This window comes from Ptychodera flava, chromosome 11 (genome assembly GCF_041260155.1).
Source record: "Ptychodera flava strain L36383 chromosome 11, AS_Pfla_20210202, whole genome shotgun sequence".
Taxonomy (NCBI): domain Eukaryota; kingdom Metazoa; phylum Hemichordata; class Enteropneusta; family Ptychoderidae; genus Ptychodera; species Ptychodera flava.
In genome coordinates this window covers 40,760,447-40,779,609 of record NC_091938.1, presented here as the reverse complement: position 1 = coordinate 40,779,609, position 19,163 = coordinate 40,760,447, and the positions used below count along the sequence as shown (strand labels likewise).

General features: G+C 35.0%; 1 protein-coding gene across 6 annotated transcripts in view; it reads left to right on the top strand.

Annotated features, from left to right (window-relative positions):
* The first annotated feature begins 677 nt into the window (after positions 1-677).
* LOC139144285 (ninein-like protein) overlaps positions 678-19,163 on the top strand; it is a 36,983-nt gene continuing 18,497 nt past the window's right edge. For all 6 annotated transcript variants that reach the window (XM_070714958.1, XM_070714959.1, XM_070714956.1 and 3 more), the window contains exons 1-9: positions 678-823; positions 4,514-4,711; positions 6,203-6,335; positions 7,202-7,434; positions 8,196-8,292; positions 9,263-9,701; positions 12,678-12,750; positions 15,352-15,638; positions 16,557-16,848. In XM_070714958.1, coding sequence (XP_070571059.1) covers positions 4,523-4,711; positions 6,203-6,335; positions 7,202-7,434; positions 8,196-8,292; positions 9,263-9,701; positions 12,678-12,750; positions 15,352-15,638; positions 16,557-16,848 — 1,743 coding nt within the window. In that variant the 5' untranslated portion in view covers positions 678-823; positions 4,514-4,522. The remainder of the gene's footprint in view (positions 824-4,513; positions 4,712-6,202; positions 6,336-7,201; positions 7,435-8,195; positions 8,293-9,262; positions 9,702-12,677; positions 12,751-15,351; positions 15,639-16,556; positions 16,849-19,163) is intronic.

Genomic DNA, 19,163 nt, shown 5'->3' with positions numbered 1-19,163 from the left:
GATATTACACACGTACCAATCTTCCAATCAGTATTTTCACCATACTGTCACTTAGTATTTTCTCCGACATGTAACTTTTGTACGTTAAATATCACTGTGACTTACTCCGTGTTGAAACTTTTTGATCTGTAGCACCTGAGGAAGTCCTACTTTTAGGACGAAACGTTGTGCTGTTATAATAAACTATTTGAACCAGAAGATTGGTACGTGTGTAATATCCTTCAAATGAATATATATATATATATATATATATATATATATATATATATATATATATATATATATATATATATATATATATAAAATTCTTTAAAAGCCCTGACACTCTGATGCTCTCAACACAAACAGAAAAATTTTCAGTACACGAATGATTCATATGATTTCATTTTGTTTGAAGATGTGGGTGTGGCAATATTAAAATCTAATTTGGTGATAATTCCAAATTTCAGGACAGATAAAGCATGATGTGTGATTTTTATGTGACAAACATGTTTTAATTAAATTTAATGGAGAAAGTTTTATATAGACGCATATTGACCAGTGAACCAACAGTTACTACTCACAATGATCAGAAAGATAAGTAACATGTTTCAATTTGTTGCATGGCGAATTTCCTTTTTGGATGGTATTACATGTGAGTGCGCCACCAACGGGTGAGTTTGTCCGTGCGTCACCAATTAGCGTCCTCTTGACCCAGTACCCAACCGGCGACTGATCGATGATGTCGATCATTGATTTTTTACTTATGCACGGGCACTTTGGAATTTATTTCGACATTGGGAAAGCATACAAAGCAACTGTTTGGCAACTCTGAGTAAATCAGGTAAGTTGACGATGTAGATTTGCGATACACTTGGTTTAACGTACGTGTAAATACAATGTTTTGTTTCTCTTGTTTGAACCACGAATATCGGCAAGGCCCATTGTGGTTCATGGCGTCCATTACCTGGTAACAATTCCAAGGCAGGCCCAGTGATGGTCGTATTGCCAAATATGTTTCGACATATTACGAATCGTGATTCGACACCGACGTTATCGTTGTCAACTACCACAAGCAATGCTAACAGCGATGAGTAAGCCGGTTGTAAAGGATATTGTGAAATACACATTGCATTTGAAGAGGAACCAACAGGGTACCACAACCGAACCGGGGATCCTAGCTATGGCATATGTTGAAGTTCACCGCCCTTTGCGGTATATGCTTACAGTACCAAGTGACTTTGCTTAGTGGATGGACCAAAGACTCCATCAAGATTCATGCCCCCAAATGAATACGCCGAGACACATCAACAAACTGCAATTCTCTGATTCTTACGGCACTTCTCAAACCAGTAAAAGACAAGCCGCGATACAGATCTGTGCCAAGCCAGAATACCCCCTCCCCCCCAAAAGAAAAACAAATTGTAGGGAAATCAATTCAATGTGATTCGAAAAGGAGACACAGTTAAGTTACCAAACAAGGACTACTGAAATGTATGCTCACTGTATAACTATGACTACTCTAAGTAGATTACATTTGTAAATCTTTCCTTCAAGTTGAAAGCTTGGCAACCTCATTCTGCATGTGTCTCACTTACCCTTGCCTATGGATTTGATTGATTCATGATTTTTTGACAATGTACATGTATAGTTGTTGTCAAACATCCGTCACTTCCGTAGTTGCTTCAACAATTTGCACTTTGATGTTCACACACAAGCAGTGACAAAATGTCAAAATAACAATATCTGCACAAGAAAATACTCAATCATGCAAATATGATTGATGGTCTTCTTGCAGGCAACATTAAATTCTTACTTTCAATAATTGTCATTTAGCAATGCTATCTCCATGAAATATATGATTGATATGCTCAAAATATTGTGTCATCAATTCATGTCATCAGAACAGATGAAGAGAAGTGTATTGAAATGAGTCAGCTAAGCTGGGTGGAGACCCCATCATATTTCTATGATAGATTACCATTGAGAAATTATCAGCGTAGAAAAGAATAAATGAAAATTGTTCATTAACATTGACAAACTTCAAATAAGAAATTATGTCCAGTCTCAAGAGTTTACTACACTGTGATTATTAATTTCTATAAAAACAGAAATGAATTTAGAAAATATAAAAATATATAAATAGCCATGATGTAGGATATATAAAATTATTACTGGTCACTCAGCATGTTTCTATATATCAATATTTGTAAAAAGAATATTTGACAATATTTGCATAAGCAAAATGTAGTGTATTCACTTTTCATTCTGATATTGCAACGATTCAAAAATTACTGAACAGAGTTTTAAACTCAACGGTGTCGGTGTCGTGTGTGATTTTCTTCTGTTTTACTGTTATCTCAATAAATCTGCTTGTCAGGTCAACGAGATCTTACCTCTTATTGACCTACTTCTTTAAATTACTGATAACCTTTGACACTCAGTGTGTATAGTAAAGGTCACTGTCATAGCAACAATATTTTCATGTATGTGCTCACATACATTAAACTATTCATTACTTCTTGTTCAGTGAATTAAGTGTGATAAATGTGAAAGCATTTCAGCAGTGTCAGAATTAGTTCAGTCTTTTATGTCAGTCACAGTAAGACTAATTTATGTAACATCATTTGATATCAATAACCCAATCTTTGCTAGCTATGGAAACAAAGTGAATCAAATATTCCACTTTCACCGTGTTATTTGCATAGTTTTATATTCACTAACAGCGTTTGTAATTGGTGATCGATCTATATTGAAGTAGAATCTGATATGATTTGTGCAGTCTGTGTGAAGCCATACAGAATTGACAAATCAAGATGTGTATTGAATCTGTGAACCCATAAAGAATTGACAAATCGAGATGTGTATTGAACATGATATGATGTCTGCAGTCTTTGTGAAGCCATACAGAATTGACAAATCAAGATGTGTATTGAATCTGATATGATTTGTACAGTCTGTGTGAAGCCATACAGATTGACAAATCAAGATGTGTATTGAACATGATATGATGTCTGCAGTCTTTGTGAAGCCATACAGAATTGACAAATCAAGATGTGTATTGAAATTGATATATCAGTAGTGTGTACAGGTGTATGAATGTTGCAAAGATTATGTGAGGACACTGATTCCATTTTGAGTTTTACAGTTCAAGTTCACGTTCATATCCCAGCCTGTATGTTTTTATTTAGCCATTTCATGAATCAGAATTTGAAGTTGAATAGTCTGCAAGCCAAAACAGATTGATAGTGTCTCTGGTTAAAACAACATTTTTTGGTAAGAAATTTGGAAAGTATTGCTCCACCTGAAATTTTCCAGAAAATTACATAAAGGTATTGATAGACAATAGGATTCTTTTACATGTCAATACATAGAAAAACAATACACATTGTGAAAAAAGAATACCATAAACTTAATTTGTACATGTTACAACGTACTTATTACCACACATTAGACAGATTGGATAAAGATGTGATTGTTATCGCAATGTTGCAACAGACCATTGATATGGTTTTATGAACAAATGAGTTGTTGAGGAATGTATCAGTTATTGTAAGCTGTTTTTACAACAATGCAAAAAACATGTCATTCTATTGATTAGTTCATCAAAAGATAACAATAAGATAACAATAGATACTAACAATCAATGAGCACAGTTCACACGAAACACAATGCATTGTAAATCACTTTATTGTGTTCACCAGAAACTGTCTTGGTCAAGTTGCATTCTTGTTGTACAGTTGAGAGTACATTCCCATGATCAAATGAAGTAGACTTACGGACATAAATTTGATTTATAACAAGGTTACTCTATTAAATTGTGTACTGCCCAGTGCATATATTAGTCACCATCAACTAACAATAACTCAAACCAGTTATCCCAGTATCTTCCCCAGAGGTTATTGACTCAATCATAGTGCATACATTGTGAGACTTTCAGATTATCGACAAAACTGAAAGGATATCATTGCCAATATGCTAATACTGACTGTCATTCTTTGCTAGGAAAACACTATTTACATCATTTGTTATGTATTCTTTCTATGGTACTCTGTATACAGACCATGCAACAACTATAATGCACTGACTTCTGGCAAAGTATGACTTCAAACATTGTGAATCTGGCCAAAACGTATCCAATACTGAAATATGTCTGTATTTATGTAAATGAGTTCTATCACACCTGTTGGTAATCCTTGTTACATTCTAAACATGATATGTAACATAACTCTGTAGTAAATTAGTAAAAATACTGCACTGAGTCAAGCTTTGATGAATAATCAATGTAAGATTGAATATTCCAAGCTGTGTATTTGTATGGCTCTTTGAGATTGGACTTTACAGTGTAAAAGGTTAATGTGGATCTTGCTAAATGGAATACGTACAATCAATCATTGAATTTACATGATCTTTAGTCAAGATACTGACTTGTGAAAAGCAGTAATTGTTTTCCAGTAAATATCACACGGGCATATTGATCAGTTTAATCAAATATAAATCTCAACTTTTGCCTTTGTATTTTGAATTTTTACAGATGCATTGAATGATGGATGATGATATAGATCAGGATGTCTATGTTGCTCAGTTGAAAGAAGTTTTTGACAGTTGTGATACACAGAAAAATGGTAAAATTGATAGAAATCAACTGAAACAATTATGTCATAAATTACAATTGGAAGACCAGACTGATAATTTACTGGAACAGTTGCTTGGTGATGATTTCACTAAAAAGGTAAGTTGACAATAACTAGGCTAGGTATCTAATAACTATACCTATATGTACTATATCATTATCAAATAATACATCAACCATTACTTTTGATCTATTCAATGTCAAATATCCATAATTTATAAAAAAAACAGCCAATATGACACTGGTGGCAATACTGATGGTGTAACCATGTTGTGTATTGCCAGTGTTTGAATAATGTAATTGGTTGGTGTAAGCGTAGACCCTTTTTTTCTAGGGTCTATGGTGTATGTATGTCGTTGTGAAAAAATAGATGTTGACATTGTTCAGCATTTTTCAAAAGAGTGTATATACATCTATAGACTGTAGAAGCTTTTACTTTCTATGATACGTATGGTGTAGTAGTTTTTGATATTTCAGAGATGTAGTGATGGTATCTCCATTACTTTGTAATTTTAGACAATATCAGTTTTCAATGTGTAAAACATAATAGCGTGTAATGAACTTTTGTGACATTTGTTGCATAGATTTTGTTAGTTCATTTATAAACCTATCAAAGCTTATCATACTTTCCACACACTTCCTTAGAACACAATGCTATATTTATAACGGATTTAACTGTGATTACTCAAGATTGAATAATAAAGTCATTCTGTTGTCACTCACATTCTGGTTGTTATCCAAACCTTTTCCATTTTAGTTTAATATTGGCAAGTCACTGTTATGCTAGCTTCTGTAGTAGCAATGTTATAGTAATATTCTATCTGAACAGCTGTTGTTAATCAGCTTAGTTTGTTTTAGCTTGGTGATTGAAGGATGTATGATGTCACCAATTCATGTTTCATTTAATTTAAATAATTTAAATCATGGCATGTCAATATGTTAGCTTTAATCCATGAAAATAATACTGTATTCATGTTATGTGTTTGTAATCTCATCAGTGGCAAACTTTACATGAAACAAATTCCACCCAATGACAAATAATCTCAGTTAGAAGCATTACAAATTTTGTACAAATGTATTTCAACTAATACCAGTACACAGAGTGAAATTCATGTCTTAGTGGTTAGGTTCTAGGGGTTTAAACCATGAATACCGTAATGTGGTGTGATGAGAGTCATATCAATTTCTCTCAGCATATCATCAACAATTAAACTATCATAACAATATGTCCAGAAAATTTTCTGTACAATTGTCCATCTGATAACAAGTAGCATTTTTACATACTATTTGCTACTACTTTTAAATTCACAGAAATCATTACTTCTACTTCTTGTCAATAGAGCCTTTACAAGTGTGATGTTGCAAAGTTAGTTTGTGTCCATAAAATCAGCAGATGAAGACTATTAATAAGTACTTAGAGTAGAACAAAAAAATATTTGAAAAATCAGAGTTGGCCTTTAATGGTAATTTTGAAGAATACAAAATGGATATTTAGTTGGTCTTCATGTCATAGATTGACATTGAGAGTTCTTTATTGCTCTTCAGGTTTTTATTTATTATTCAAAGAAATTGTTACGTTTGGTTTTACAGGTGGATTTTGAAGAATTCAAAGAGGGTTTTGTACTGGTTTTATCCAATGCGGTTGAAGACATAGAAAGTGAAGTTGAGAGTGAAGATGAGGAAGATGAATACAGCGGTGCAAGCAGTCATCGTAACTATGCAGGTAAATCAGGTTCTAGACATCATTGCTTCTCATTCTTGGTGTTTGTCTGTATATTTTACTTTCCAGACAAGTAACAGAGTTTCACATGACAGTTACAGAGCATCAAAACAGAACTTTAGTAGTTGTTCTTTATATATGACATTGTGCTGTCTGTATTAGGCCAACACTGGGGGGCTGGCATAAATTTAGATGATAAATGTTTTCTAAACTGGTTTATACCAGTTCCAACGACAAGTCTCAAACTATGTTTCTTCTTGTCTAAAAAAACTCATCCCACTGTTATATTACTTTTCACAACTCAAAATCTGTAATTGATGTCATGTTCTTAGAGATAGAAATATTAATTGTGGCTTCAGTTTATCCATAAGACTCTAGTGATATACCCATAGCAAGTGATCAAACTACCCTTTCAGATTTGCAATATTTCTTTAAGATATGTAAGACATAGTGGCATTTTGGGGGACTAATCAATTTCCTGAAGTGAAAATGAAAGACAGCTTGGTCTCTGAACTCACATTTAAAGTCAGTGGACTTGATCCCCAGAATCAAGTTTGTTCTAGTCTGTAAGAGGGCCTTTTGTTTTCCATTTGAAATTGTAATCTAGTAAGTATGTTTCCTTGCAAGACAATCTGATGCCTGACACAGGCCTTTGAGAGTCAAGAATTGGCACAACATGACTGGCTTGGATTATTCTGTGTCTATTTGCACCAATGTTCAACACATTAGAATAACAATGATCATACATGTACGATAGGTGGGTGTGATATGGTGGGAGGTTTCAAGATCTGAATTATCATGGAACTAGTTGGATAGTGCATGAATCACTCATAGCATACATGAGCATTTGTTTCACTTCTTGATATCAGTTCAGGGTGATGAAAACAAGGATGATGCCAATGAGTTAGAACCTAAATATGTAAAGGATGGTAAAAGGTACGGTAGACGATCCAAGCCTGACTTCATGGACTCTGATAATGACAATGACAATGAATATAACACAACAGAATACTCTGATACTGATACAAGCTATATGTCACCAAGACACACTCCAAGGTCAACCAGCAGGTCAAAGAAATTGTCTCTTACAGGCAGTGTAGAGGTAAGTTCAAAGGGCAATGTCTGGTGTCAAAGGTCATCTCTGTAATACTTATTTATCCTGCATGTCCAACCATTAACTGTTGTTAATTACATTGCCATATGGGTTATCAGTATTTCTATGATGGGTGTCAGGAGCATTGTTCAAGTGTAAATTTAATATTAAATGGACAGCTGTTGGACTATTAGGGTGAAATAAAGTGTACATGTTTGTATGTTAAATGTAGGTGTCTTTAAATTTTTCATCAAAGCTCATGTTACTGAAAATTTATGCGAAATTTGACCCAATTATCAAATCAAAGAGATCTTCCATGACCATTACATGTAACAAAAAGTAAGTCCTCATAGTTTGTTGTCATGCAGGAAATATAATAGTTTACGGACACATATTTGTAAGGTACATTTTATCTGGTATGTCTATTTGCCTTGTTATAATGTAGCTGTGACAGTACCAGCTATTATCTGAGTCATACACTAAATATGGTGAGAGTGAAGGGTTGGTCTTGTTTACTGACCTCATGAATTATGAAATTTGTAAATGTATGTAAATATTGGAAATTCTGCATGCACCAATGTGACATGCATGGTATTAAAATGGTGAGACACATTATACATAGTCCAGGGCCTCTATTGGAGCCAAAGGGAAAGTAATTAAAAATGCCTGACATTCTTTTAGAGTTGGTAATAGCGTGTACAATATGTGATATGAGTCTCTTAAATCACGATGCTAATGTAGTTGTGTCTTCGATATAAATTTATTGATAGAGTGTAGACTATGATGATGAGGAATCAGATGGTGAAGACAGTGATGGCTCGGCAGATGATAAGAAGGATAACAAGAATGAGACATTTGAAGCTGAAGGTGAGTTTTCTTGTAAATTTCTGTCAACAATTTGTACATTTTTTATAAAACTGGTCAATTTGGGAAGAGCATGAAGTTCTGAAGTTTGGAAGATACATGCATTGAAGCAAAAGTAGGAATAATAAGTTAACTTTTTTAACGTTTTTGAAATGTGGAATTCCAAGCTACATGTACATGTATTTGGGTGCAGAAACAGTAGTTTACAAAGAATAATCTGAAGCAATGATACTTTCAGTTTGCATACAGCATAAATACTGGTAGTATTTTTGATAACTTTTGTTGAAATGAAAAAATACCTATTGATTCACTTATGTCAGTCTACCCATTTTCTGGCAATGAGTTTTGATGAAGTGTCTTGACATATAAAAAACTACCATTTCATTAACTCCTCAGCTTAAACTTTGCATGGTTTCCTTGGGTTTTGCCAATATTACTTACATTTATAAATCACCTTGCCAAGTCTACAAACAGATTTATTGATGACTTGTTCAAAACATGTAGTGTACATTTGACACGTGAATCCTCATAAAAATATGATGATTTAAAAGCTATCAATGTAGATGGTAGATGGACCAGACTACAGACCCAGGGTGGTGTAATTGATATCGGTACATATCACAGCCCTGGCTTTGTCTGTGTAATTAGATAGCACTCTTACTCCACTATGATACATCTACAACAGATTGTACAAAGCAGGCACTGCCAACAGTGAGAAAAATAGTGAATGAATGAAATCACCAACTACAAACAATACAACCGGTGAATTGAGTGATCAGAAAGAGTAAACAGTCACTCACCCAGTAAAATTAAAATTGTTATGTTCAATTTTGAGGTAATAAACCACTAGTTGACAGCTTTGCATATTATACATGTACCACTAGTTGACAACTTTTAATCTACTGTCTCATAAATATAAAAAAAAAGAAGTGAAGTTCTGTGTCCCTATTCAAAACTGTGATATTTTTTTCAGGACAATTGAACACTCCAAGGAGTCTGATGGAAGTGACCAGTCCAACGGATGAAGTACAAGTTAAAGCAATCTGGGATGACGTTGGAGTAGGACAAAATGGCTATCTTGATGTCAAGGAATTAGCCATTGTTTGTGAACATATTGGAATGGAAGGAATGAACCAGGAAGAACTTGAAAATCTTTTTGAAAAATTGGATGTAGATGGAGATAAACGCGTCAGTTTTGATGAGTTTGTTCATGGTTTATTTATCCACGGCTCTGTCTCAGCGCTTTCAACATCACCATCGGTTCATCTGATGTCACCGGCACAGAAATCTAAGTTACGAATAGCAATGATGAACAGTTCAATGGATGAACCAGTGCGTACAGCCACACCATCCTACCTCACCATGGGTTATGATTCTCTCACATTTTCTGTTTTAGATCCAGATAACTCAGGGTAAGTACTGCACAATTCCTCTAAAAAAACATTTCTGTTTTGTGTATGTGTCTATTTTGAAAAGTGCAGTCAGAAGTACATACAACTGAATGAAATGTGATATTTAGTTGAACTTTTAGATAAATATTTTCTGGCATCTCTTACTTAGCCTTTACAAAATGACACACATTTAATTGACAACATTTCATGATGTAATACAGTAGTCTGCTATGAGTGTTGTAGATTTGAAAAGATACTCTTGATGACATCACATCATTTGGAAATATTTTGTTGTAGCTGGATTTCAAATTATGATATTCTGTGACTAAATTAATCGTGCACTGAATAGAAAAGATATAGTTCTTATCTCAGTGCTTGTGTTGGGTGAAATTTTAGCCATGGTTGCAAAAAGCTTTGTCCAAATGAAGTGAAGGATATCAAATTTGAATATATTGTGCATGATCCGCACTTTGAGAAGTGTATTTCAGTGAATGCTTTTTTGACACACATTTCTAAAAATGTTTTGACTTCAAGTTCATGCAAGTGTATTTCATTAAGTTTGAACAAATTAGACTCTGATAGAGTGATCATTGGACTTCTAAGGGATAATGGATGACATATCAAATGAAATTGCTGGAGGTAGTTTGAAATGTAACTTTGTTGAATATTGGTTTTACCTTAAAAATGTTTCACTGTACAGTATTTGACTGTAGCAATCTTAGCCCTTTAGAAAAGAGTCTTTAACCCTGAGCATGTGACATTAATTGCAAAAACACCATAAGATGTCAATTTTATAGATGTAGAAGATTTAAAAATACAGCTAGATTAAAAGTGTTTGAGTTTAACATAATACTTTGATTTTACATTTACCGTGAAACTAGTAGACTATAGAGGGCGCCATTTCAGCATCTGATAAACACTGCCAGTGGCCGGCCCTAAAGCAGGCCTGCTATTCATGTAACTATTATTTTTAAATCGGCAATTCATATGCAAACCAATGTGAGCCATATTACTTCATTGATGCAGCGACAAAACAAAATTATGGAGGACTATGTCAATGTTGCAAATTTTTCAACACACTTCTTTCAATTTGGTCAAGTAAAATTTCCATTCTTTTTCAGCAAAATTCAGCGTCATCATTTTATTTGCTTGTTGAGTGTAATAGGGTCAACATCATATTGAAATTTATTCTCAGGGAAACATATTGCAGTAGTTTTTATAGCTATGAATTGACTGGCAGGGGATTATTGATATTCAAATTTTGAACGTTGGATGCAAATAAGCTTACCACTACACAGTGCCATAGAGCTCTACAGCCAAGTGATCAGTTATATTTTTAGTTGTCTATTTATAAATTGATGATAAACTACCATCATGTTTCGGAAATATTTTGATGAGTTTTTGCCGTACAGCAAGCAAAACCCCAAAGCGCAAGAGAGGGCAAAGGAGAAAAAAGATCTGACAACAGAGCAAAAATCTGCTGGGTAAAATGTGTCTTGTTTACTTTTAGAGTAGTCTAAGGTTTCAATGGATGCATAGGGTGTGGTTTTTTAAGGTAATATTTGCATTAATCGTGACTTTTTGACGTTGACATGTATCGTCTAACATTCTCTGTGACATTCACAGTTAAAATAATCTCTGTACCAGTAGTTTTAATGATTATGATATTGTATACCAGCAATGTAAGTCTGGTGATCTTAACCAACAGCTAATTTGGTTTTGATAATATGTCAGTGGTTTCATTTACCATGTGTCCAGTTTTATGCTCAGTTGTCATTGTGTGCATGAAGAGCTTATCCATGCTAGATGGATTAAACTCAGAGTTTTGTATAGAATACAAACATACCGTGTGGAAATCAGCCATCATTTTCCGTGTGGAAATCCTCATGTTTCAACCATCACTTTCTAAAATTTAACCAATATGAATGATTCAAAGTTGTTCAAACATTTAAATCACAAACACTTCTATTTTCCCCTATTTTTGATGGAAATAAATGTTCAAAATAATTTCAGAGTACAGGAAATCATGGAGAATTTTCATCACACTGGTGTAATTCCTAAACAATGGAGCTGTTTTGACATTTCATAAATAGTCTTGGGTGTCATGTCATATGGCAGCCGTATAGCATTGTAGTAAAAGGACTGAAATTTCATTGCATTTAGCATCACAAGTCTGCTAGATATTGAAAATTGCTGATTTTTTGACAAACATTTGTAACGATGAAAGCAGAGTCATATCTCAATTCATGATTTTATGGCCTGCGAAAAAGAAAATAATTTGAGTATGAAGTGACTTGAGCAGAATACTAAACAGCTATACACCATCTGTCTACACATTGTATGTCAGTGAAATGTTGTTTAACTGAGGTAATCAATTTAAAATCTACCTGTACTGATGAAATGAGTTGTAATTCTTTTAAAATGAATAGCACAATGAATTGTAATACAGGTATTACATCACTGCTTCATATCTGTGTTTAATTTTATTGAGTAAAATTTCTTACCTGGCAGTCACAGTGTTGATTGTAATGTGTACATATTGCATACAAATAATGAAATAGTGAGATATGGAGATATTTGTCTGAGAGTGTTCAAATTGTTTTCAAAGTGGCATCATATTGTGATTAACAGGTGACCAGAGAAGGCGAGGAATATACAAGTGTATGCCAAGAAATGAGTGGGGATATTTTTATGGGAAAATAGCTGATCAAAATTAGTGAATATCTAGCCATTTTGTTTGGTGTCCAGATAAAAAGGAACACATTTTGTCTGTATTGGTCATTATTGTCGCCAAGTATCATATCAATTATGTAATTCAACAAATAATAGGGAAACATACATGTACAACATATTGAATATAGACATCTTATACAAGACATTTTGTGATATTTAGTTGTTGCCACATTACAGGCCATAAACAATGAATTAATTTGACTGGTTCCTGATGTACCGTAGTATAGTAAGAATTAACTACAAATGTGTGTTCTTTTCTATCAGGTTTGCCTCACCAGAAGACATAGCTCAGCAATGGCAGTCACAGGGAATTGATAATCCACAAGAAGTATTAGAGGTATGATGCAATTCTCAGCTGTTCATTTTGCACATTTACATCGTATTAAAAGACTATCAACATCATTGGTTTCTGAAATTGACAAATAATTTTGTGATGTGAGCAAATAGAGTTTGATGTGTACTTTTTTTTTGTATTTAAACCGGTGTGCGGGGTATAAAAGACCCCTAACTCATCGAAAATTCATAATGGCGCTTGAGTGACAACTGGCAACAGCAAGGTAGACCGCTCCGTGAAAATCAGCCGAAGCGATTCTCAAACAAACATTATTGGCATACCATAAACATAGACTGTTTCATAAACACGTAGGCCATACAGGTATCCGCAAAGTTTCACAAAGCCTTTTAAAATTACGACGATTAGGGGAAAAATCGCTTTCATAACGAAGGAAATGGCCCCCAGGGAACAGTCGTTCCGCGATTCAAACAATTGTCAATCATTCAGTGACGCGCAGAGGTGTAAACTGGTCAAACATTTGCTGTGCATACGAGAATAATTACGATGTAAACAAACCATGTGTACGCTTAGAGTTACATGGATATTGGCGTGCACACAGGATGAAAACTTCGTAGTTGTCATAAACTATTTTACTAACAAGCGTTTATGATGCACAGACATCGCGAAAGTGAGCCATTTTCGGTCGTGACTTAGCAAGAGATGAGTCAGTACCGGTACGATGTTTCCTTGCGAAAAGTGCGTACACTGTATTTTACAGAACTGCAGGCAGAGTCCATAGTTTACAATGACATCGAAAACAACTACCGGTAAATATTAAAGCATGGCGGTAGCCTCCATGATCAATTTGATTACAGTCAGTCAAAGAGAGCCACTTTTTTAAACAGCCCCCCCCCCCCCCCCCCCCCCCAATCTATGGCCGAAAGTACCGGTACGCTACAGTCGCTTTTGATATAAATGCTAGCCCTGAAAACGGCCGTATGGTTTGTACATGTACACGTGTTCTCACACATGGCAATGACATGTCGTGTTCGGAGGGTTGGTAAGGTTTTGACATACCGGTTGCCCCAGTAACGTTTGGACTTCTGTTATGAGAATGAAACAAAGCTTGTAAAGACATCAAAACAGTATTTGTCAATGTCAGTTCAAGCTGAGCAAGTGAGCGTCGACGCGTCGTCACCCGATCTTCTTCGAAAGGCTTAGGCCTATTGTTGATACGTGTGTCCGAGATCGGCTCATTGAGTTGGCACTACATCGTATGATTTCGACAAAGGTGGGACTTTAATTTCTTCAATAACGAAGATATCTTTGAACCCAGTCCGTGGTTCATCCCATTGCTCCGAAAATAAATATAACTCGTGATTAGTTGTCTGGGGTCACCCTCAAAGCAACCGAGCAGCCGACCTCGATCGCTTACAGATATCGTGGTACGCGAGATTCATGGAAATCTCGATCCTTCCGTGATGTAGTGAACTTATTTTTTTATTTTTAGCAATCGGCCATGACGTCGAGTTGTTCACCTATTTCCTACCATTTCCTGACCTTGTTTCTCAGTCAATGTTTAGATCGGTAATTCGTGATTTCAACATCACGAAATTGCCAGCTTCGGATTATTTTTAATGTTTATGTTTATTACTTTCTTGATGATTATTTCCACAGCGTACGGCGCCATTTCCGTATGTAGATATGGCGGTCAGCAGCCAAATCATTCTCGAACGATGACATGACCCCGAAACTTCAGAAAATCAACTCAGCAAAAACTTCAGTAGATCAACTCAGCACGCTCCTGTTTTTATGAAATTGATATTTTTTCCTTCTTTCTTTTTCTTTCGCGTATTGCGAAGGCTGTACCTAAGCTTATAGTCAGAGCGTGATTTGAGAGCAAACAGATTACCCAGATAATGCGAACGATAGCAACCGTTACCAACAGACTCATTATGCAGAGCCATGCCCCAAAACGCCCAACCAAACTTGGCATTAATCCGGATCCCGGTCCATTTCGCCCCGGGCTTTAAGTTGTTTTATTGGTAACATTTTCTTTAGTAATAGTAACTTAAATTGAGATGAAGTACAGTGCTTAGTTGTGTACAATTTTGTGTAAATTGAAATCCATTTGATGTGTACTTACTGAATGTAAATGATAACATTTGAATGAGAATAACAGAGGAGAAAGTATTTATAGTCTATCAATCCTATCACATGTATCCTGTACGGTTATTAATTAGATAATTGAAGTGTAATTCGATAATTGAAGTGGGGGTGATATTGTGTAGGATGTGTGTTCAAAGCAAAGTAAGTAATTTGAAATATGTATCAAACTTTTTGAAATACAGATACTAATTTCATTCTGTGATTTATTAGACAAAACAACATAACTACACTTAGGAGGATTCATAACAAGACATCAGATACATTTTTGAGAAAAAATAATTATTACAGGAGAATATTCATGGATACCACAGTATGTGCTTTTCTGGTGAAATTAAAACCAGTCAGTGTTTATGTTCATTTAGAATTACCGGTATATCTGATCACAAAACACACAACAAAACAGGAGGGAATATAACTCAAAATCTAGGCATTTGATAAAACTGGTGTTTTGAAAACTCATACCACACTCATCAAATGATTTGTTTCTATTGACAGGCATTAGAAGTTGATGCAGAGGGTGGAAAACTGAATATCCAAGATTTATCAACAGCATTAGAACATGTATTGCTGACTACAGGAGATGATAATGGTGTTTATCAAGCAGCACTGACTACCTATCAAAGGGAATTAAAACATTTGAAATCACAGCTAGATACTGTCACCAATGAACGAGAAAAACTGAAAAATGACTTGTATGAAGCCAATGTAAGGAACTCAACGCTGATACAGGAAGTAGATGACAGACATGCAAATATTGAAAAGAGTATGGAAAGTAAGATTATGTAAGTATTGCTGATTAAAGGGACAGTACGTTGTACCATACGTGGGTTATTTTTGTGTGAAGTTACAACCACGGTATCTAAGTCAATAATCTGTTGGAAATATCAGCACAGAGCTTACAAGCATTGAAATTGTACTTATATTGTTGAAAGAGCAACTTCATGCCAACTAACTTGCATGTTATGAATGTATGGCTTGTTTACAAAACATCTAGAGTATTCAGAAATCTGACAAATCTGTTTACTGTGCTTGAACAAGCAGGGATATAGCATACAGGGACTCAGCATATGTCACTTGTTAAACAATATCAAACCTTATGATTACCTGGCTTGGATTTGCCAATCAGAAAATCATGACTCCTGAAAAAAAACTATCAGTATTCTGTTGCAAATGACACTGCTTACTAATTAAATGATATATGTAGCATAATGCAAAATTCTTTAAATGTCATTGGACAAAGGTTTTTAGTTTCATTGTACAGTTAAAAGCTTTGTTACCATAACAAGAAAAAGTGATTGATGCAGATGTAATAAAATGGTGCATATTGACCAGAGACAATTCACTTTTGACCCAACCAAAGTACCTCTCAGTATACTGGTGTAGTTGCCATTATTTGTAATCATGAATTGACTCCATGTATGAAAAAACATGGTGGAGACATGAACATCTGGTATAAACAGTTGTACATTTATAGATTTAAAATTGGTCATATTGGATACAGCTGTTAGTTTCAGATACAGCAATCTATCAAAGTCCTGGCTATTTTTGTTCCATCAGAAGTGTTTTATCCTCTATCTGCTTTTAACCCCTTCACCACCATGGTTTGTCCCAAATCCATTGTTTTCTATGGTAAAGTTGGACCTGTATACAGGGAACTGGGGGTGAAAGGGTTAATATTTCATTGATATATTTGTTGACAGAGAAGCAGAGAAGAAACACCATGAGAAAATCAACAGTCTTCAAGCTGAGATTGATAAAGAACGTGAAATGATGTCATCACAGGCAGCCAAACAAAAACAACAATTGGAAGAAATCATTGATCAGTTGCGAGGTGAAGAAGCTTTACTTAAAGAAAAATTAGCGTTGTTACAGAAAGAAAATAACAGATTAAACACAGATGTGATAGACTTGGCAGAGAAACTTGAAGAATATGAGAAAACAAATCAGAAGTTACAAAAAGACCTTGAAGAGTTTAATACATTACAGCAACGGGTAAGTGACGCTGTGTGCCTGTTGATAAATATAGTAATGTAAACCAGTGTGTCTTGATGATGTAGTTCATACGTAATTTATAGCTTTTCAAATTTACCACAGTTATTGTAATTGTGTTGTAAGACTGCTTATGCAAGATATGGTTGCATAATCTTTATACATGTGTAATAAAACATTCTTGCAAATCACCATATATCTCATCATGAACAGACACTGCAGTTTGTCAACTCACAAATTTTGGTATCTTAATTATCTGAGTTTTGTCAGATTTGGCAACCATCAAAATTTGGTAGGATAGTTAATCTCCTGTTCAGAAAAACATTGTATCAAATACAACTACTTCCTTCTAAGACTGTTATCATAACAACAATAATGAAAAGTGACAGGAATTAAAAATTCCAGCATGTTTATCACTAATTTGCATTAAGGAAATACAGTAGAAAACAAAATCTGTCATTCTACTTGATGCATAGCATCTGACTCCTAAACTGTCATTGATGTAACTTTAAATAAGTGATACAAACTTGACATAATTAGTGTACATGAGAGTATGGTTAGCATGGTTAGCATGGCTACAATGCATAGCAACAATTGTAACAGACAAAGTAGAATTGTTAGCATGGCTACAGTGCATAGCAACAATTGTAACAGACAGAGTAGAATGGTTAGCATGGCTACAGTGCATAGCAACAATTGTAACAGACAAAGTAGAATTGTTAGCATGGCTACAGTGCATAGCAACAATTGTAACAGACAGAGTAGAATGGTTAGCATGGCTACAGTGCATAGCAACAATTGTAACAGTGAGAGTAGAATGGTTAGCATGGCTACAGTGCATAGCAACAATTGTAACAGACAGAGTAGAATGGTTAGCATGGCTACAGTGCATAGCAACAATTGTAACAGTGAGAGTAGAATGGTTAGCATGGCTACAGTGCCTAGCAACAATTGTAACAGACAAAGTAGAATGGTTAGCATGGCTACAGTGCATAGCAACAATTGTAACAGACAGAGTAGAATGGTTAGCATGGCTACAGTGCATAGCAACAATTGTAACAGTGAGAGTAGAATGGTTAGCATGGCTACAGTGCATAGCAACAATTGTAACAGTGAGAGTAGAATGGTTAGCATGGCTACAGTGCATAGCAACAATTGTAACAGTGAGAGTAGAATGGTTAGCATGGCTACAGTGCAGGGCAACAATTGTAACAGTGAGAGTAGAATGGTTAGCATGGCTACAGTGCAGGGCAACAATTGTAACAGTGAGAGTAGAATGGTTAGCATGGCTACAGTGCATAGCAACAATTGTAACAGTGAGAGTAGAATGGTTAGCATGGCTACAGTGCATAGCAACAATTGTAACAGTGAAAGTAGAATGGTTAGCATGGCTACAGTACCTAGCAAAATTGTAACAGTGAGAGTAGAATGGTTAGCATGGCTACAGTGCATAGCAACAATTGTAACAGTGAAAGTAGAATGGTTAGCATGGCTACAGTGCCTAGCAACAATTGTAACAGTGAGAGTAGAATGGTTAGCATGGCTACAGTGCATAGCAACAATTGTAACAGTGAGAGTAGAATGGTTAGCATGGCTACAGTGCATAGCAACAATTGTAACAGTGAGAGTAGAATGGTTAGCATGGCTACAGTGCATAGCAACAATTGTAACAGTGAGAGTAGAATGGTTAGCATGGCTACAGTGCATGGCAACAATTGTAACAGTGAGAATTATGAACAATGGATGTTGCAGTTGATGTATGGGGGAATCATTTCATTTGTGATCAGTAGAATGGCTTGCGGTCTACACTCATTTAATGAACATATCTCATGCTTCTTAGCAGTAATTACCATGGCTTTTTTGTTTTCCATTATTAATTGACAATGAACCATCCATTCTTTGACAATACTTATAGCATTTTATATGTTGATGTACAACATGTAAATATTTATTGGTGTGGTTTCATAGCAGTTTTTAAATGATCACCATTGTACACTATCAGCATTTAATATATTTTGTAGCACAGTTCTCAGATAATGTTTTTGATATTATAGCTGTTACCAATGAAACACATCTATACCAAAATGCATCTGTGAATAATTTGTTCTCAGCTGCCTTCAGTTTTGTAAGGCAAGTGCATTGTGGGATAGAAAACATCAAAAATTTGGTAGGATATATATCATCCTCAGTAGGGGATTCAAGCGTTAAAATCATTGGTCCGATTAAATTGTCATTCATTCCAACTATCTCCTGTAAGCACTAGCTGTACTACCCTATAAATGTAATGGATTAACCCTATATCACATGATCATCTCATC